The sequence below is a fragment of the Lytechinus variegatus genome, chromosome 2 (genome assembly GCF_018143015.1).
Source record: "Lytechinus variegatus isolate NC3 chromosome 2, Lvar_3.0, whole genome shotgun sequence".
In the NCBI taxonomy this organism is placed as follows: Eukaryota; Metazoa; Echinodermata; class Echinoidea; order Temnopleuroida; family Toxopneustidae; genus Lytechinus; species Lytechinus variegatus.
This window is the reverse complement of record NC_054741.1, coordinates 16,438,018-16,460,036: the sequence shown is the minus strand read 5'-3', so window position 1 is coordinate 16,460,036 and position 22,019 is coordinate 16,438,018. Positions and strand designations below refer to the sequence as shown.

Here is a 22,019-nt window from a genome sequence, read left to right as displayed (position 1 = left end):
AAATATTTTGAAACAGAATGCTGTCCTGCCGTGCCGTGCGTTTCACTCACATGTCATCAGTGGGTCATGTACATGCGACTGTTTTTCTCAAAATTATTTGACGTTTGTCTGAAAGTGAAATTAAGGACGTAGGGCCTCCATATTAAAATATAAATGAATAAAATGGAAGTTAATGTCTCCTTGCATAAACATCTTACTCGTGGGAATACACATGGATATGTACTCTCACCTCGCCCAATATCAGATTAGTTTGGAAGTGTGAAGTGTAATGAAATTTTTAACCCCCCCCCCCCGCTGTTGCACTATAAATTAATGAGTGTGTACAGTGGCCATTCATTTTGATTGGGCTGGCTTGAATTGGTTTTACTTTGTTCATGACCATGGCCTATATACAACAAAACTGGACGTGTTGATGTTCCCAACAAGTTGGGTGCACGATTTCGTTCGCACATCTCAAAAAGAATGCAAACGGATACCAAATATCGAACATATTTTAACTTATCCGGTGGTCCTTATCCATCGAGACTGGATCGTCGACGTGCGTTTTGACATGCGCACATGCACACAAGACGAGTGCCCCCCCCAAAAAAAAAAATATTTAAAACTTAAGAAATGTATAACCCCAACCTACATGTACAACATGAGAGTAGACCTATATGATTAACCAAATCTCAATCAAAATCCTTACAGTATATTGGGATACATAATTCATAAAAAGTAGTCTAAGTTTGCGTCTTCGCTTGCATGCATACTGCGTATTATCCCTTCTTTGACACTGAAGAAATTAACATTTCACCGGAAAAATTGTCCCAATTACTTTGTTCATTTTGTACTCGGCATGTTTCATAATGTTTCATTGCTTTATTATTTAGTTAGCAATTTCATAGTAATGGCACGAATTTGGGTGCCGTCTGACTCTGTTCACAGGTGAAATATTCCATTATCCCCCCCCCCCCGATGTATTGTAGAAAGTTTCTGTACTGTTATCTGTCTTGACAAGTAGAAAGAGAATTTCAATTGTAGCAGGATAGAAGACGCATTATTTTACAATCTATATATTCCAGCAACACATTTCTGGGTGTGGATTTTTAGAATGCACAAAATGACCAACAAAAAAGGGGGGGGGGGTGTACTGATCGGTAGAAAGGACACAAGGAATCTCAAATGTATGGTGAACGTTAACATTACCCTCTTAAATGTATTTTCGAACGACGTAAAAGAAAATAATTTGATTTGATTACTGATAACCTTTGACCCTCTGCAGGGAATATTATTTCACAGACATACAGTAGAATACTGCATCATTATGTTTTAAGGATTTGAGCAAACGAGAAGAAATCATATTTGATTCATTCAATTATGAACATGATGGAATGATGCACTTTGAGGTCAGATTACTCCTTGGGAAGGTTTCATGAAATGAATTGTCAGACATGTACTGTGTTGCAAGAAAGCCCGTTTTATCCAACAGTTACCATAGTAACAAGGATTTTCAGCCAATCAAATCAAGGAAAATTGTCAGATCCGACAACTTGTCATGCAGACAAAATATGTTAATGATGCACGCGCTCGGGACAACGCAATCAGGCTTCGTAAATGATTAATACTATTTATTATTACGACTTATAATGACCAATGCCGTTATCCTTTAACGATCTATTGCAAATCTTTGTTTATTTGCATATTTAGTACCTAAAATATTCTCAAATTAAAGATTCAAGTTTGATAAAAACTTCAAGGCCAAAACCGCTCCAATAAAAGTTCATTTGAATTCAGATTGATAAAAGAAAACCCAAACAGGCTAAAAATTTCATCAAATTGGGTTGTAAAAAGGAAAGAACTCTGACAGAACTTACAAAGGTTTTTTTTTTACCTAACACTGTAATGTGTAAATCTTGAGCAAAACGGAAAAGGGGAATTTAGGTGACACCACCCACTCACAAATTTTCCTTTTATAGTTACGGAATGTGAAATTATTTTTCATAAATATATTGTACATTTTATTTTGCAAAGCACGTTCTTTGTGTATCATGACGCGATATTATGTTTCCAAACAGTTCTTTCACAAGAACGACACAGTTGACAAAAGAGCTACATGGAGCACGTAAATCAAATTAATCAATACTTTAATGTATTCAACGACTTCAGTCCATGGGGTGTCTAGATTTTTATTTCACCGATTATGATAATAATAATAGTAATAAAAACACGATTGTTTAATGTCATTCTGACTGGCAGACAGAAAGCTATCGTTGCTGTTGACATACAAAATGTATTATTTATGATTTGTTTGATCAGCTTGATTACACAACCAGATCCATCAAATATCACACTAGGTTCTTTATTAAAAAGAGGAATCCGAGTGGCTGATTTCAACTTGAGAGATTTCCATTCAGTAGAATGTGAAGGGAGAAAGTGAGGGTAGGAAAGGAGGGAGGGGGTAGAGAGAGAGGTGGGGTGGGGAGGGGCTTGCCTTGAGGGGAGGAGATCGAGGGTTAAAAAGAGGATAGTTTTGTCGTTTTAAAAAGTGCAACAGAAATCGTGTTCGTCGTCGTTTTGAACACTTTATCATGGATTTATGTATTGAAGGAAAGCCGGAGAAAAAGATGATATTAAAGGAAGAATTATTGAAAAATGATCGTCACAGTGGACAAAAAGGGGTATCAAGTCATAGTTTGAAAGTTATGTTAGAATAGAGTCTAGCTAAGATGTGCTGTACATCAGAAATATAATATTCCCGTATTATTGATGATTGCGATGTGACTTGATATCGAATTCATCTCACCATCAGTATATAATGTGATCTAGAGTGAAATATGAACATTCCGCACACCTCGTAAATGCAGTGAAATGAACTTCATAACTTTGTACTCTTTGATGAGCGTATTTGTACAAAAGTTCTGTCAACTCAAGCAGTGGCGTAATGAGCAAATAAAAAAAATAAAGAGGGCTAGATCTAGCGTAAATTTATTCTTAAACAGTTGCGAGCGACGCTAGCGTGCAAAAAATTTTGACTTTTTTATTACATGTACAAAAATCAAAGTTTGTGATAGATATGGACATCTTCAAAACATTTTTCACCCGTTTCTCTTTCCCTTTCCCCCCTCTTTTTTCCTTTTATTTTCTTGGTCGTGATTTTTTTTTCTGTACGCCAGAGAACTCAAGTTTCAGAAAGACTGAACGATTATTATGGTAACTGCCATTGTGGTACATGTACATGTAAGTACTGGTATATACATCAGAGATATCTTGCTTCGTTGGCTCATGAGTCTTGTTGCCATGGTAGTTACCATGATGATATAATCGTTAGTCTTTAATATTATGACACGGAGCCCTGGAGAATACTTTGTTTATACGGCGTTCAGAAAATAATGTATGTATGTCTTAACTATTGGGGGAATTTTGGTCTTCATTATTCCGGTTTTATTCTAAAAGTATAATATACTACCTAAACTGGAGGCCCAAATGTCAGCGCTCTTGAACAACGTTCGTGATTCCACCTAACACAGTATACCAATGATGGTATCAGATTTTTATTCATCCATCGAACCGATTCGATTTTCAGTGTAGGATAACATGTTTATCAACATGGCGAAATTATGTGGAAGGAAACGCTGTGAGACTGTTTCAGGATATCTGTGTCGTTAACCCAAGAGCTCACCCCCCCCCTTCTCACCATCGATCGATTAATAGAACACGGTGTGACGTCACAAACGAGACATTTGATGATCATCCGCCATGATGCAGGGGTGATAATTAACAGAGTTCTTTCGTTGTGTGTCGGTTGATAGCGGGTTCAACTCTAGATGGACATAGTTATATCGGGTGTTATAAAATATCAATTAAAATCGAGATTGGGAAGGTCCGAAACAGCATCAGGTGGCTTTTATTTTGCAGCTATAGGATCCATGATGTAATCATGTGGCTTGAAATTACCCGCCGAAACGATTACCTCGATTCATTCTGATTATCATTGATATCTGCGAAATCGGAGGACAATGCTTATCAGGAAATAAATTAACAGAAATCGATTTTTGTGAAGGGGAGGTCATCAGTGAGCAAGCAATGGTAAAAGTGATTCGAATGAAATACATCCATTTGTTTTCTCTCTGATTTTGTTTTATTCGATAACATTTCCTGACAAATTTAAATTGATTTTGGAAAAAATAACTGTTTGAATCGATTGTCGTTGGCGCTAGTGGGCATGGCGATTCTAGGAGTGGGGGGGGGGGGGTGTACAGGAAAAGAACCATGGTCTTAGTATCCTGTGGCGCTTTACATAATGTACATGCAGAGCCTCTGCTTTGCCCCCCCCCCCCCCCGAAATGAAAAAGTTGAATTTTTAAGTGACTTTAATTTTTGTTTATGTCGTGTGTGCTTGGGTTTCTCATCATAGGTTTGCCAGTGCAAAATTTTTATAGTGCAATTTTTATGAGAGGCAGTACAGTGTATGCTTTGTACGAACTGGAAAGATTTGGCGAAAGCATTTGAAGCCCCTTCGTATTAATGGCTTCATTGATGATTGAGTTTCGTGATTAGTTGTAAACAAAGCTAGCCAGTGGACAGGAGCGGAATAACTCATTAACTGTTTATCCATCGCTAATGAACTTCACAACGAATGTCGCCCATGGGTATCGTTCATTGCAAATCCCATGATAAACATCTATTTTTGAAAAAGAAAAACTTAAAGAAACCGTCACCCAAAATTTACATTTAAAAAGAGTTACTTGTACCGATATCATCCATTTTGTTTTGTTTTTAATGAACGTTTCCCGTTTTATCATTCATAAGCCTCTCAAATGTTTACATTCATGTAAAATTTACTTCATATTTATCTTTAATGAATAGTTGATTATTACATTAATGGTATCTATATTTCAAAAGCATTTGAATTCACTCTGTTCGTCAAACCTGAAATTGTTTCAATGGCGAGCTGCTGATGTCTTCATGATATAGTTCCGTTTAGTGATTTTTTTTCTCGCCGCCAGGCAATGAAGCTTGAGAAACCCCGATATAGAGGTGCCGAAAATGTCAAACCCGAACCCCCAAATTATCATCCCAAGTCGATCAAGTCCACTGCAATATTCATCAAAGTATTGATTTATTTTGCCCGCTATCTCACCCACGATCACATTGCATATGATGTTGTGCTTAAAAAAGAGTTTTCTCTGCTCACCCCCCCCCCCGCTCTCTCTCTCTCTTTCAATGACGTTCCCGATGGTTAAGTATGATGACGTCATTCATGCTTAATTGACCGTCTTTGTCATTGTGATCATTTCACGAAATTGACATTTTTTATTTATTTATTTATTTATTTATTTTTTTTTTGTGGGGGGGAGGATTCTTGAATATCTGGCAAGAAAATGTTTTATTGCGACAGTTATAAAGTTTTTTACTTATCGCGACAAACTTTGATCGTGTTATAGCTAACATTTTGTCTTAATTTGGATTTCGCCGGATAAAAATACATACATTTACTACTTAAAAAAAAAATCTGTTCGTATATTGATATATACCCATATATCATGTATGTTTCCATGACGTTGAACCCAATTCATGCAAGAATTCAAGCGTAAATCTTCTCTCTTTTTTTTTTAAACCCCGTGCTCCCCATCTTCCGTCTTTCTCTGAATGCGTATCCTTTCTTTCCTTTAACCCTTTCTATATTTTGATCATCTCTCTTTGCCACCCCCAGCATCGTCTCTCGAAATACATTTATGTCTCCCAAAATGACGTCAGAAATCGGTAACCAAAGCCTCATTAAACGAAGCGGTGATTGGACGGGGCAAATCAACCTCCGCTCTCTGGGTTAAATCGTTCCGTTTTAAGGTAATGGAGGGAACTCATCAAACAGCCGTCGGTAATATAATATTTTCCCAAGTTTCCCATTGGCTGCCCGACCCATGGGGAGCTTTAACAAGAGAGACGAAATTGAAAAGTGAATCGGAAGATTGACAATTTTGTCTATAATGAAGATAATAAGGCGCATATCGGGAATCTTGGAAAAGGAGATGTATTTGCGAAATGAAATAATTTTTGAAAATCGAAATAGATAAAGGTGAATATCACCCTGTAGAAAGTATTGGCGAGTGGGTTTTTTTTAAACATGAAACGAAGTTATAGATATAACAAAGGGTGAGTCAGTTAAAAAATGATCGGAAACGACTTCTTTCTTCAGCCATGTTCAAAAACATTAAACGTGCAAATTACCGTCTATTTTTTTTTGTATATCATTTTCAGCCCTTCCCACTTTCAACACCGTTCCGCGATCCTTGTTCACAAAGAAAATCGTTTGAATTCTTGTTTTGCACTGCAAACATCGATGAAAGAAAAAAAAGATTTAATGAGTCTTTGAAGTCTGATCATTTTGTTTAAACATATCGGGGGTATGTTTTAAAGGTAAATGTAGGCCTACTTTTTAAATTGCTGAGGAGATTGAAATAGCGATACACCGCGTTACGTTACAAGTATGTCCACGCATGTATGCACCGCAAAACCATCGCTAGTAGATATGAACGTATACAACTGTGTTGGTTGTACTAACTTGTACCGCACCGCGCAAGGTCGATGTATTGAGGCGCCACCAATCACGGCAGCTGGTGGAAGACGAGTCCAGGAAATTGGAGACTGTAAATAGCGCGTATTACCACGCAAAAACCAATCTTACTTCCTCTTCTTATCATCCGAAAGCACTAAACAACATCAACCGTTGGCAGTTTTGATGATGCAATATTCAGTTCAGTCCTACGCATACGATTTGCTGTAGGTATGGGGTATATTTTACCCGTCTTGAGTAGATCAACGCAAGCACATAATTTGTGAAGTAATCACTTCAGTGACTTAGCACCTGCCTCTATTGGTGTCTGATGTAATATTACTACAGGCAAGATTTCTTTTATTTCAGAGTCGAAATTGGTATTGATGGTATTGATTGGTCATGGTATTGATGGCTATTCACATTAATTACAATCTTCGTTGATAATTTTTAATCCCATTTCTTCACCAATATTGAATACTGAAGTGGTTTAAAATGATAAAATTTGTGCCTTTGTTAGCTATAAATAAAATTGAAGTGTATTATAAATATATTTCTACAGAGTTTAAAGTTTATGTTAAAGGGCACAAGTTGATGTGGGTTAAAGGCCACATGGGGGGTCACAGGTTCATAGGTCAAAGGCCAAACAGGCCTTTACTCAATTTCAAGTTAATAGAATTCTTCCCCCTTTTCAGTTGGGTTTCATTTTTTATCTTTCTTTACTGGTCCATGAACATCTTATTTTAAGAAAGATACCGGTGCATTACAAGTGTCCGTATTATATATTATCTTTATTACATACAAGGTGGTCACAATTTCACACATGTAGGTTAAATACCACTTGGATTTTTACACCTAAATGGGAGTAAACAAGTTCATAGGTCAAAGGCCACATGGGCCTTTAATACACAAGAGGGTCACAGGTTCATATGATCAAGGAGGTAACTCCTAGATATGATGTAGGTTGCAGGCCACAAGGGTTTTTAGTTACACACTTGATGGGGGGGGGGGGGGGGGTGTCCCAACTTCATGTACATGTAGGTCAAAGGCCGGATGGGTTTAATGGGTCACAATTTACATGTAGGTTAAAGGCAGTGCCATATGGACCTTTTCACACATCGGAGGGGGGGGGGGTATACAGGTAGGTTAAAGGCTAAATGGGTTTTTATACACAGGGGAGGGGGAGTCATAAATTGATGAAGGTTACTTTAAGGCCACATTGGTTTTTACACACATGGGGGGATCCCAAATTCATATAGGTTAAGGGTCACATGGGTTTTTACACATGGGTGGGGCAGAAGTTCATGTAGGGTTAAAGGTCACATGGGTCTTTGCACACATGGGTGGGGCAGAAGTTCATACATGTAAGTTAAAGGCAAAATGGGTCTTCAAACACATGGGGGGTCACAAGTTCATGTACATGTAGGTAGCAAGGTCACATTGGTTTTTACACATGGGGGGGGGTCACAATTTCATACAAAGGCCAAATGGGTCTTTCCGCACATGGGGGGGGGGGTCACAAGTTCATGTAGGTTAAATGCCCAAAGTCATGAAATAAAATTCATGCTTGGAGGCTTATTCAGGATGATTTTTGCAATTGCTGTCTACTCTCCAATGACAGTGACCCCCCCCCCCCCCGGATTTGACTTGGCCTTTAACAATGCAAATTACGACTTCATTGGATATCATCGCACTTATTGAAAATTGCTTCGTTAGAGACATTTATTGTGACTCAAGGGTGACAAAGTATAGCAAAACACCTGCTGGATTAGAAAACATCCATTTCAATTCAGTGTTTGCAAATAATTCAATGTACATGTAGCTCATTTGGCGTAAGCACACTTACAGTAGTAGGATGGGGGTCGGGTGTTCGGACACTTATTTTTGAAGCCATCTTTTTTGTCTGTGGATTACACTGAAAATATGAATTCAGTATTTGTAGTCATCTTCTATTTTGTTCTCTATATTTCTATAAAAAAAATGGGACCAATAATTCGTCGCTGGTTTCGCAAACCGACGTATCTCAGCGCGCGATGCGAAAAGACAGTTTCGAGAAAAACGCATTTAAAGATTTCTTTTTTTCCAAACAATAAATTCGTACTTATTATTGTACTAGATTGTAAATATTTTAGAATGCTAGCATACTAAGGCATTCATTCTGTCTGATGATAAGAATTTTCAGTTGCTACACATAAGAAACAAGAAGATATAAGCCAGCAAAGTGGTACGTCACTTCGCAAAACCAAAAAACTCGGCTCTCACAGAGAAATATGGGTGACGCATCCCTGTGCGTCCTTGAAATTTGCACCGAGACGCTAAATAAAGGTTTCGCAAACCGACGTATCTCCATATACGCGCATTGGCCTCCGTGTTATTTGACCCTCTTCCTTTTTTATTTTCTGTCTTTCGCTCTCTCTCATTCGACTCTCCCTCTCTCCCCTCTTTTCATTTCTCTTTCTTTCCATCTCTCCCTCTTTTATGACTCTCTCCATCCCTCTACTCTTGTCATTTGTCTTTTTCGTTCTTTCTCTCCGTTATTTGACTTATTTTATCGCCCTATTTCTCTGCCTTTTCTTTCTTTATCATTTGTCTGTCTTCATTTCTCTTTTTTTTTCTTTCCCTATTTTTCTGTCTTCCTCTCCATTTCATCTCTTTATCTTTCACTGAACATTCTTTTCTTTCCTTTCTCTCATTTGTTAGTCTTCTTCTCCTTTTCATTTCTCTATCTTTCCCTTTTTTTTCCTTTTCTCTCATTTGTTAGTCTTCCTCTCCTCTTCATTTCTCTGTATCCCACTGTATTCCTTTCTTTTCTCTCCCTCTCTCTTATTTGTTAGTCTTCATCTCCTCTCCATTTCTGTGTATCCCTCTATCTTCCTCTTTCTTCTCTCTCTCTCTATCTCTCTCTCATTTGTTAGTCTTCCTCTCCTCTTCATTTCTCTGTATCCCTCTGTCTTTCTTTTCTTTCTCTCTCTCATTTGTAAGTCTTCCTCTCCTCTCCATTTCTGTGTATCCCTCTATCTTCCTCTTTCTTCTCTCTCTCTCTATCTCTCTCTCATTTGTTAGTCTTCCTCTCCTCTTCATTTCTCTGTATCCCTCTGTCTTTCTTTTCTTTCTCTCTCTCATTTGTAAGTCTTCCTATCCTCTCCATTTCTGTGTATCCCTCTGTCTTTTTCTTTCTATCTCTCTCTCTTTCTTTCTCTTTTGTTAGTCTTCCTCTCCTTTTCATTTTTCTGTCTTCCTCTGACTTTTTTCTTTCCCCCTTTCATTTCACTCACCTCCTCCACTTTTCAATTCTCTACCTCCCTGTTTTCCCCCCCCCCCCCCCCGTCCTTCCTTGGCACTCACTGACGTTTCACTTTACATTTATATCCATCCTATATTCCATTCGTATGTGAAACTTTTATCAAATTTAAATATAAATTTAATGAAATTTGATTTCAATCAATAGTAGTAACCAATACGCAATGATATTTAGTACATTTTCTTATGAGTGCTGGATTATCAAACATCGATTTCAGGTATGCTTGTTTGTGCTCTGCATTCATGCCTAGACTGGTCATAAGGTTATGATTACTAAAAGCTAAAGTGATCTGTTAATGCGGATGGCATTAAGCAATTGCTTTAAAATTAAAAAACAGAGCACATAACCTGTAATAATGAATTACTGAAGGTCTTCTTTAAAATATTACATTCCATTCGAATACCTGAAGATTTCTATAACACATGTACAAAAAAAAATCAAATTATTCAGATTTCCCTTTACAGCCTCTTCTTCAATAATGGAATGTTTACATGCATTACACTTCATGGAATCTAATACTTTGCATGTAGTTAAATACTAGATCAAAATAAGTTAGAATTTAAATATTATAAATAAGCTTAATCATGTATATTTCATTTAATACTGCAATATTATAAAATTTTCACAAACAATATTTCTGAGCATCTGCAGGTATTTGTACTCATAATAAGACACGTTGACTTCCCCAAGAAAAATGTACAACAATTAACGATACCAACAATAACAATTACAATCAGGATCACGTCAAGAATAATCATTTGAAACTGCAAAATTAAGCAGATCAAAATGGTATGTACATAATAATCTTCTTCACACTGTGCATAACATCAATAAGGTCCGTTGATCCATTAGTATAAATGACATTGTATATATAGAATAATCAGAAGTCAAACTAATACTGATAATTTAAATTCAATAAATTCCATTCAATTACAGTCACAATTTCAATTAATCTCTATATAAAGTCACGAATCACATCAATTTGTTTGTAGTGCAGAAAGACAAGATAAAGGTTTAATGTTTAATTAAGAATGCATTGATTTTGCCAAACATTCTCTTTGAAGACCCCAAATGAAGCGAAAAGTGAAACTGAGAAATCAAAAGCTTGTAAGCTTTTGTTGTAAGCTAAAATGCATAATGCAAGTTTTAAACCTTTTCTCTGCTGGTCAGCTGAGTATTTTGCCTTGAAATAATTCAAATCAGCAGTATTCGAAAATAGGGGGGGGGGGGGGGTTGCTAGCCATTGCCTCGAATTCTGTGAGGTCTGTTTATAAAGGGTGCGACTACTTGTGTTTGGGTGTGAAATATATCAAAAGTTTTTTTTTTCCTTTCCAGATTAGGGATTTGAAAAAAAGAAGAAATATTTTGCCGAAGAAAAATTATTATGAAAATACAAAGTATGTAAATTCAATTGCTTTGTCAAATGACATGCAAACCAGAAAGCAAATATTTATAATGGAAAATTTGTGCACTTCTTGCAAACATAATGTGTTGTGATTCCCATGGTGCCTTCTCTTTCCTCCACACCATTGGAAAAGAATGTGGTTACATTCCATTTCCAGAGAGTACTAAATGAGAGGAAAGAGAAATAAGGAATCCAGATTAAGTGGACATTCACTTCTTGCAAATATATGTGTTCTGATTCCCACAGTATCTTCTCTTTCCTCCACACCATCGGAAAAGGATGTAGTTACATGCCAGAGAGTACTAGCTTTGAGGAAAGAGAAAGAAGGAATCCAGATTAAATTGAAGAAAAAAAGTCAGTTTATTGTAAAGTAATTGAATGTTATTATGAGTAATTTGAGTCACTTACAATGTTTCAATTACAATTAGATCAATTTCTCTTTCAAAACTTCGATTACAATTACAATTACTCAAAAATGTAATCAATTACTCTGTAATTGAGCCCAACCCTGGTATCTGTAAGTTTTGTCTGCAGAAATAAATAAAACGACATTCACAACACTGTACTTAATCCCGCGTACGTCACTTTGCGAAACCACTATTCGCTGTTTTCAACACGTACGTCAGTTTGCATGATGTCATTATTACGTCATCAAGGACTTTCCATGTCTAATTTCTTTTGGAAGTGATAGACAATTAAATATAGAGTTGAAAAATGATTATAACTCAAAAACCAAAAAAATCAAAAAATTTGCCACTTACGTCGGTTTGCGAAACCAGCGACGAATTGAATAGAACTTTGCTTGTAAATTTTTCCAAATGACTTTCTAAAATTGATTGTCTGGACACACAACCTGTCTGGACACACAACAATCGGGTATATAATAATGTGTGTTGGCTTCTACAAGAAGGGAAATTTTATAGACTAACATTACATAACACTATTACATGTATGTCTTTGCTTTTGCCATGAATTTTTGTACAAATGACCCCCCCCCTTTCCTTCATCAATTAGTTGGAGTACATGTAATATGCAAACAAAAGGACCCCTTGGGATGTTATTAAATATAGTCTCCTGCCTCCTTAGTCCCATCTGTACACCTATAAGTAGGAAGCGAGTATGCTTTGTTAATTAAACCTACAATGTACCTGTTGTGCTATAACGAGATTCATAATACTTACACCTTCAGATAATAGCCTTGTCTGTAGGCACATTTGCATTTTCGATTAGAGTATAGAGACTAGATTTTAGGTTATAAATACATGTAGTTTGTCAGTGTATAGTCCTTACTAGCCAGAAATTCACAATGCAGAGCTGCCAAGTAGTACAGATTTTCAGTAATTAGTACTGAAAAAATGAGAAGAACACTGATGGTGTCATGCAAAATACTGATTTCTCAAGTTTCAGTTTTATGTGTTGTCCTATGGTATTTCTTTGAAAATACTGATTTCCTCACCAAAATACTGATTTTCAGTTTAAAAATACTGAAATGTTCTTGTTCAGGTTGGCAGCTCTGACAATGTGATTGTCAGCAATTAAATAATGAATATTATCAACTATTCAAAATATGCCAAAGAAATTAGTTTTAAAAAGTGAAGATATCATGTACAGTGTGTACCATACATAGGTCTTTATTAATTGATTGCTTGTATACTATCAGATTCAATCATTTCAATTTAATGCATTACACTAAGCATTTGTATTTTGCATATACCAAAATTTATGAATATTTCATTAATTACACTATTAAGCATTAGTATTTTGTATGTACCATTATCTCTGAATATTTACATTAAAGGTAAAAGATAGTAGGCCTACATGTAGTTGCAGCAAACAATTATTTCATGAGAAAGTCTTTTATTAAATCAAGGTTATTTGTCAAAATATTATCATACATCTACAATGTATATCTGGTACATAAATGTAATCTCATCTTTTCAAAATCAGCTCAAAATCGATAATTCTTATGATCACTAACGCAGAAAAGCATATGTGGGACAATGTATTAATACTGCTTCGAAAAATACCTGACTTTGGAATTCCATGCTTATTTTGCTCATTTCTCAGCAATTACACAGTTTCTTCCAGAGCTAAAATTTGGAACATAATACGTATACAAACACTTTGGTGGTAATTTCATGGGATTCTGTTCCAACTCATTTTGAGGTCTTAACCACAACTGGTATCTTTAATTACACTATTATTAAATCATAAATATTTTGTATGTATATGTATACCCATATATTTCTGAATACCACTCTACCACGTGGCTGTGCATACCACCAGAGCCATGAATACGTGTAGATGATGCAAACTGTGCAACTATACACACACTCGGAACACATGTATATTTGGACTCAATGGGAAGTGTGAAATTACATTGTTTGAGCTTTGGGAGTGCTTGTTAACATGAAGGTCATCTTGTCCAGATGCAGAAAAGATTTTCACCTTGAAGTTGATATGTTTATCATAAAACCTGACCATCCCTTCCGTCTGGATCAACAAAGACTGTCTCCTCACATTTACTGATTTAGCTATAGGTACTGTACGAGTGTACTTGTCAGTCGGGTTTAATCCTGAAAAAAATGCCTTTGTTTGTAATAGCAATAGCATGAACCTACATGGTAATAGGCCTTTTAAACCTCTCTGGGATGCTACACTGATCCACCATAGGCCTGTGTAGAGTAGCTCCATGGTAGTATTCTTCAAATATGCAACTTAAAAAAAGTAACAAAAATTTGTGAAGTGTAAATGTTTGACGATGTCTGTGAATGTGATCCATACATTGCTATATAGAACATTTACTGTGGCTTACAAAACCCTCAACCAAGTATTGACCACTGACCTATACCTGACCTCTTATGGAATGATGGGCATTTGTCAGTCCAATGATTCCATTGAATGGAGTCTGTAGAAAAGTTGTTTTAGGGAAGCATGAAAGGAAGAGAAGAATCCAGACATCTTATGGGTGAAAGGGAAATCAATGACTGAGAAGAAAGCTTGGAAGGAGAGAAGGTGATGGAAATATTTCAATTTAAAGGAGAAAGAAGTGATAGTGGGTGTCACTGCAGCAGTGTGCAGTGAGTTCTATGCAATTTTAATGCTGTAAATATTTTTGATATATATGTTTAAATTCATATTCCACTAGATTTCTCATTTTGCACTCTGGCATTTTCTTAATCTCTTTCTACATGAAATCCCATAGGGTAGGTTATGTACTAAAGTATAGGTACAGAAAGCTAATTCAATAGAGCAAACCTTACGTCCACCCTTTATTGTTATAATTTGTATAGGAATGGTCAAGTTCATTGTTTTGTTCTGTGTAGAGCGCTGGGTAGTACCAGCTTCCTTGTAACTTTTAATTAGACTGTCTAATAAGCAGTCTGGCTTGACCATAAGTTCAGAACCTTTAAATAGAGATGCAAAAAGCCAAGAAACTTCAGTTCATAGTAAAGACACAGAAGAGAGAACTCCAGTTAACGTCAAGATATTTCTCGTATTGATTGCAACCAAGTGTACTTGTCTTATAGCCTCCAATTGGTAAGATTGCTTTTATGTTTTACTCTATCTTTCTGTTGATAGTTGTGACCAAGCTATAAGAATATATAGATTTATAATATGATTATACCTTCAATAGTTTCTTTCTTGAATCATAAACTTACTTGTGGTATACTTATCTTTCTATGTTATGGTATATATTCGGATAGATTTGGATTTCATGATATTTACCTTTTAAGACCTCATTGGTGTAATATTTACTGATAGTTATGTGTGCCATGTTTATTCAGATATACAATTAGTAGAATGAGTTATTGAATATTTATGTTCCTTGTTAGTATAGTGGAGATATATGTTTCTTGGTAGTATAGTGGATATATAATCATGTTCCTTGGTAGTATAGTGTACTTTGGTTTTATAGCTAGGAGTAATATAATATCCTAATACATGTGAAGTATTTCTGAGTTCTGATAGTATAGTACAAGTATTTCCTCTATATTTCTAGTCATGGTTTACATATATAGTTTTCTTATGAAGATTGTTTTACTAGTAGATTATAACCATTTGTGGGTTGTCTGAATATGTAAGTCAAAATGTATATTTGTATCTGTTTTGTTTTCAGTATTTTATCTCGGATTTTGGACCGTGGGATGACGGAATAAAGTTCCACATAAGCCACACTAAAGTCTGTGAATACATTTCTTTTGGAGTGAGAGTATTTGTTAGCCGAAACTCCGTCCGTTTATCGAGGATAAAGGGCGGCAGCCACAATAAAATACAACTGCTGTAGACATTTACGCTTCGTAAGGCATGAGTGAGCGAGAAACATCGGTGAGGATGACGTCACTGAAAGGAGCAACCAGGGATGAGGACCTGCATAGCCAAGTAAGTGGTAGCAGTAGCAGGAGGAGCAGACTGAGCAGGAGATCGAGTAGATCATCAAAAAGTGAACTTTCTGCCCGTAAAGCCTCACTGGAAGCTAAAAAGGAAAATGAAAGTAAAATGCTAATGTTGCTAAAAGAGGACAAAGAAGCTAAACAGGCCTTTCATCAAAATAGAAAGGCTGTTCTTGAAAAAAAAATGAAGACTCTTGAGCTTGAACAAGAAGATATGGAAAACGCCTATCTTAGTGAGCAGAAAGTGATTGCTGCTCAAAAGTCTATAGTTGCTGCAGACATAGAAATCTCAGAACTGGCTATATTGGAAGAATGCTGCGATGATGATAGTGAAACTGATGATGAGGTTTCTATTAAAGGACTGACACGGGAGAAAAGGAGCGAAAGGATGGAGAGATTCTTTGGCTCACAAGAGGAAGTCACAGTGAAAAATATCAAACCTGAGTCTCCCGTGGTCAATACTCCACCAGTTAGTAGCCCAGCAGTGCAAGCCAGACAGGATACAGCTGCATCATCTCTAGAAGATTGCCTGCAACAGCTGGCTCGTTTTGTAGCAGGACAAAATGCAGCTAGTAACCAACTAGCCGTATTCAGCCAACTCCCTAAGATCGACGTACCAATCTTCTCTGGTGATCCTCTGCAGTACACGCTATGGAAAAATGCCTTTGACTGTACAGTGGATTCAAAGCCAATTGGCGAGCAGTACAAATTGAATTATTTGAATGCATATGTCAGTGGCAAGGCTAAGGAGATAGTAGAGCACCATCTTTTGATAGGAGGGAGTAATGCATACCAAGAGGCTTTGAAGCAGCTAGAAGACAGATTTGGTGACCCCAATACGATAAGCGTCTCGTACACCAAGAAACTGACTTCTTGGCCGAAGATATCAAGCCACGATGCCAGTGGACTGAGGGACTTCGCAGATTTTCTTCAGAAAGTTGTGGCAGCCAAGAGGAGAGTCCGCAACTTGGGAATTCTGGATTACCCTCAAGAAAATGTAAAGCTTGTGGAGAAGTTACCAGGCTATTTGGAAGGAAAGTGGCGTGATGAAATCGACAGATGGCGTTCTCATAAAGGCCCACAAAGCTTCCCTTCTTTCACAGAATTTGCCGAGTTTGTTATGAGAGCTGCAAGCAAGGCAAACATCCCTGAGATGGAGCCATTGTCCAAGGAGTCAAAGCCGAACTTCAAAGCAAATCAAAGGAGTATGAAAGCAAGGACCTTTGTAACAAATGGACAAGATAATGAACCAAGCAAGCTGTCCAAGGTATCGCATAGGCATTTCCTTTTCTCAATGTGCCCCTTTTGCGAGAGAGATCATCACATTGAAGATTGTGATGATTTCGCAAAAAACTCTATACATGTGAAAAAGGCTTTCTTCAGGAAGAAAATGATATGTCTTGGGTGTGGAGGAACAGACGATCACTTTGTCAGAAATTGTAAGGAGAGAAAGTCATGCAAATTATGTGGGAAAATGCATCTCACCTGCCTCCACTACGACCAAAACAAACCAGACACAGCTGAACTGCAGGAAGGAACATCGCATTGCACATCTGTATGTCCGACGCCTGACCAGGAAGGGAGGGATCACAGTATGATCGTTCCTGTTTGGGTAAGGCATGTGGATCGACCATCAGAGGAGACACTAGAATATGCCATTCTTGATGACCAGTCAAACGTGAGTTTTGTCTCCAAACGCCTCTGCAAGAAGCTAGATGTTAAAGGAGAGAAAACAAATCTTCTCCTTACAACAATGCACCAGACAGGGAAGATAGAAAGTGAGAGGATTAAAGGTCTTGAGGTACTGGACTTCAACAAGGAGAATGTAATCCAGCTTCCAACCACTTTGTCCAGGGATTCGTTACCTGCATCCCGCTCCCAGATCCCTAAGCCAGAGGTAGTCAAGCAGTGGGACCATCTAAACAGCGTAGCAAGTAACATGATGCCATACAGGAAAGATGTAGAAGTATCGTTACTTATCGGTAATGATTGTACAAGAGCAATTAGACCACGTGAAATCATAAGTGGGAATGAAGATGACCCATATGCCCAGAGATCATTGCTTGGATGGGGAGTAGTTGGGAGAGTGCGTAAAACTCCTGGAGAACTCAAGTCTGCAACTTGTAACAAAATCTCAGTCAACTCATGCCCCAACTCTAGTTTCCAGACCAAGGTTAAGGCAAATATCGGCCCTGAAAAGATCATTCAAGCATTGGAAGTCGACTTCAAAGAGGAGAAGGAAGGTCGTCCATCACTATTGGTACACGATGTGAGGTCTCCTGATATCTTGGAGAAGGGAATAACACGGAGTCAAGATGGGAATTACGAAATGCCTGTACCCTTCAAGTCAGATCAAGTCCAAGTGCCTGATAATCGTCCTCTTGCTGTTAAGAGATGGAATCAACTGAATATTCCCCATCTTTCCGTCATAGGGGGAGTATGGGAAAGACAAATTGCTACTGTTCGTCGTGCTCTAGAGCCCCTTCTTATCAGCTCAGGAAACGACGAGTCTTTCAGAACATTCTTAAAAGAGGTTGAATCAATAGTCAACTCTAGACCTCTTTCGACGACAAACCTTTGTTCTCCAGATGCTCCTGAGCCTCTAACACCAAATCATCTGTTGACTATGAAACCTAAAATCGTGCTACCACCTCCTGGAAAGTTCCAAACGGCAGATTCCTATTGTCGCAAATGGTGGAGACGAGTTCAGCATCTCTCCAATGAATTCTGGCTGAGTTGGAGAAAAGAGTTCTTGGCTGAACTCCAAACCAGACAGAAGTGGGTTACACCAAAGCGAAGCGTCAGGGCAGGAGATGTGGTCATCGTCAAAGAAGAAGGAGAATTTCGAGGTAATTGGCCCCTTGGTCGAGTAGAGAAAGTCCTTCCTAGCAAAGATGGTCACGTACGCAAAGTCCAACTGATGATGGCAAACAAGTGTTTAGACAAAGATGGACGAAGGAAAGGTCAGCCAACTATCCTTGACAGACCGATACATAAGCTGGTGGTCCTAATTCCTACTGAAGAAACATCACAAGGAAGGATGCAATCGGAAGACCAGAGGATTCCCGATCAAGGAGCCAGCCAAGAAGAAAATAAGAAGTGATGTCTTATTGTAAATGTTTAATTTCTCTTTCTCTGAATCTGTCAAACTCTTTCCCTAGTATCCTCATTCTCTCTTCTTCTTCTTCTCCCTCTGCCTTTTCACTCTCTCTCTTTCTCTCTATCAGCATTCTCTTTCCTATTTTCATTATATTTTTCTCGCATTCATTATGTATAGAGTGATTTTTGGAATGTTTAAATTACTTGAGGTGTAATTTGTAACAGTAAGATCACTGAGTAATATTGATTTAGATTGAAATTCATTTCATTGCATTGGAATCGTTAACATGTTCAAAGCTCTATGTAATGATGATTTTCTATGGTCAATGTATTTGATGTGCTTGACATAATATATATGTACTAAGTAGTACATTTCGACACTTGAATCTAGTATTGTTATGCTAAGATGATCACATAATCAGGTGATTGAGCTATTTACATTTGTTTTAGTTTTACAGATAAATTACACAATGGGATCGGAATATCATGATTCCTATTTTGGGTTGTTGTTCTTACATTACTGTTTATACTGTAGCGAGTATTTAAATATTTGAGTCTATAATAATTTGAAATATTGGTATTCTGAATCAATTTATTATGTACTATTTTAGGTAACTGACAGCAGGATCAGTTAAAGGAGCCATGTCACTGCAGCAGTGTGCAGTGAGTTCTATGCAATTTTAATGCTGTAAATATTTTTGATATATATGTTTAAATTCATATTCCACTAGATTTCTCATTTTGCACTCTGGCATTTTCTTAATCTCTTTCTACATGAAATCCCATAGGGTAGGTTATGTACTAAAGTATAGGTACAGAAAGCTAATTCAATAGAGCAAACCTTACGTCCACCCTTTATTGTTATAATTTGTATAGGAATGGTCAAGTTCATTGTTTTGTTCTGTGTAGAGCGCTGGGTAGTACCAGCTTCCTTGTAACTTTTAATTAGACTGTCTAATAAGCAGTCTGGCTTGACCATAAGTTCAGAACCTTTAAATAGAGATGCAAAAAGCCAAGAAACTTCAGTTCATAGTAAAGACACAGAAGAGAGAACTCCAGTTAACGTCAAGATATTTCTCGTATTGATTGCAACCAAGTGTACTTGTCTTATAGCCTCCAATTGGTAAGATTGCTTTTATGTTTTACTCTATCTTTCTGTTGATAGTTGTGACCAAGCTATAAGAATATATAGATTTATAATATGATTATACCTTCAATAGTTTCTTTCTTGAATCATAAACTTACTTGTGGTATATAGAATACTTATCTTTCTATGTTATGGCGTATATTCGGATAGATTTGGATTTCATATTTACCTTTTAAGACCTCATTGGTGTAATACTTACTGATAGTTATGTGTGCCATGTTTATTCAGATATACAATTAGTAGAATGAGTTATTGAATATTTATGTTCCTTGTTAGTATAGTGGAGATATATGTTTCTTGGTAGTATAGTGGATATATAATCATGTTCCTTGGTAGTATAGTGTACTTTGGTTTTATAGCTAGGAGTAATATAATATCCTAATACATGTGAAGTATTTCTGAGTTCTGATAGTATAGTACAAGTATTTCCTCTATATTTCTAGTCATGGTTTACATATATAGTTTTCTTATGAAGATTGTTTTACTAGTAGATTATAACCATTTGTGGGTTGTCTGAATATGTAAGTCAAAATGTATATTTGTATCTGTTTTGTTTTCAGTATTTTATCTCGGATTTTGGACCGTGGGATGACGGAATAAAGTTCCACATAAGCCACACTAAAGTCTGTGAATACATTTCTTTTGGAGTGAGAGTATTTGTTAGCCGAAACTCCGTCCGTTTATCGAGGATAAAGGGCGGCAGCCACAGTGGGTATCATCATTGAATTCAAATCTAAAAGCAAGAAGAAGATAAAGAATTTGTTTAAAGAAAAAAAATCAGGGAAGATGAAAGGAGACAGAGATTGGATGTAATCAAATACAAAAGGAAAGAAAGAAGAAATTCAAAGAAAATGAGAAAAAGTTCTGAATGAACTCAAGACAACTACAATAAAATAGTAAACTCACATCTAGGCCACATCAAAAATTATTTTAGCAGACTAGGACCCCTGTTACATCTGAGAGATTCCCTACCTCGGGCCGGCCCGGGGCCTACCTCGGGTCGGAAAGAAATCAGATGTAAACATCCCAAACCTACCTCGGGCCACCTTTTAGCGAACCTACCCGAGACCACATCCAGAGGTAGTCTCGGGTAGGTATCGGGCCGGCCCCGGTCCACCGATTCGTAGATGTAAACGCACACAAGCTTTCGAACCTATCTCGGTCCGTTCGCCAGCTGTCAAATTACGTCATAGCGCACGCTATCCCCTCCCCAGAGCCCCGTCGTTCTTCGAATGTTTTTGAGGCATGCGACACGTGAATTGTGATTGATAAAGTCTTTGATTTGAGTGAAAAGAAGCATTTTAAACGTATCATTTTCAAGTCGATCATATCTTCAACGACTGCTAGGATCATCAGCATTCTTTCAGAATCTCGGGTAACTTCAATTAGCGCGCGAATTATTCGGAGCCTAGGTCGAGAGCGCCTTTTAAAGGTGTCAGCAATCGGATGCCGCTCGAAAAAGTACAGATAGGGCGATAGGGGAGGGAATGAAGACTGTGATGTAAACAGACCACATTTCGGACTCGGTCCGTTCGCGAAGCTAATCCACCAATAATCCAGTCAAGGTTGCAAGTGGACTCGGTCGGGTCTCGGGTAGGAAACTTTCAGATGTAACAGGGGTCTATGCTCAACTCAATCCAAAGCTACTGAAGGTTTACATACATGGACTTTCTGAGGTGCCATTTTAAAGATAAATGCCAGCTGTGGTAACAATCTCAAAATGACTTTTACAGAATCTAGTATAATGACCACCGAAGTGTCTGTTTGTATTCATATCTGCCAAAGCATTCTGGAAGAAATTGTGTAATTGCTGAGAAATAAGCAAAAAAGCGCGGATTCGGTCACTTCCGTCGGGTCTTTATTCCAGTAATAATAATACACTGTCCCATGTGTGCCTTTCTGTGTTGGCGATCTTCAGTGTGATCATTTTTCAGCTTAGATTTTATGAATGCACAAAGTTTAGTTTATGTAACTGTACCAGATCTACATCCACGATGATATACATGTAGTAATACTTACTGTACTTGGTTTTACAGACTTTCTCACGAAATCAGTGTTTTACTGTAATTACTTTCATTTAAATTGCTTCATTGTCCCATGTTGTATATAGGTCCATGATTGTCCCTAGTCCCTACCAT

The 22,019-nt window shown here is 37.3% G+C and overlaps 2 protein-coding genes across 3 annotated transcripts in view; both read left to right on the top strand.

Annotated features, from left to right (window-relative positions):
• The window catches only part of LOC121407440 (large neutral amino acids transporter small subunit 1-like), a 53,023-nt gene that overhangs the window by 5,105 nt on the left and 25,899 nt on the right, over positions 1–22,019 (top strand). The window lies entirely within an intron of this gene.
• On the top strand, positions 14,306–20,589 carry LOC121407439. Of its 2 annotated transcripts, XM_041598507.1 has the most exons (3): positions 14,306–14,781; positions 15,362–19,857; positions 20,442–20,589. In XM_041598507.1, exon 2 carries the CDS (start codon positions 15,550–15,552, stop codon positions 18,736–18,738), a length of 3,189 nt encoding a protein of 1,062 aa, XP_041454441.1. In that variant the 5' UTR covers positions 14,306–14,781; positions 15,362–15,549; the 3' UTR covers positions 18,739–19,857; positions 20,442–20,589. The 2 variants fall into 2 exon arrangements, with proteins under 2 accessions (XP_041454441.1, XP_041454442.1); XM_041598508.1 differs by lacking the exon at positions 14,306–14,781 and having other exon boundaries at positions 14,788–19,857.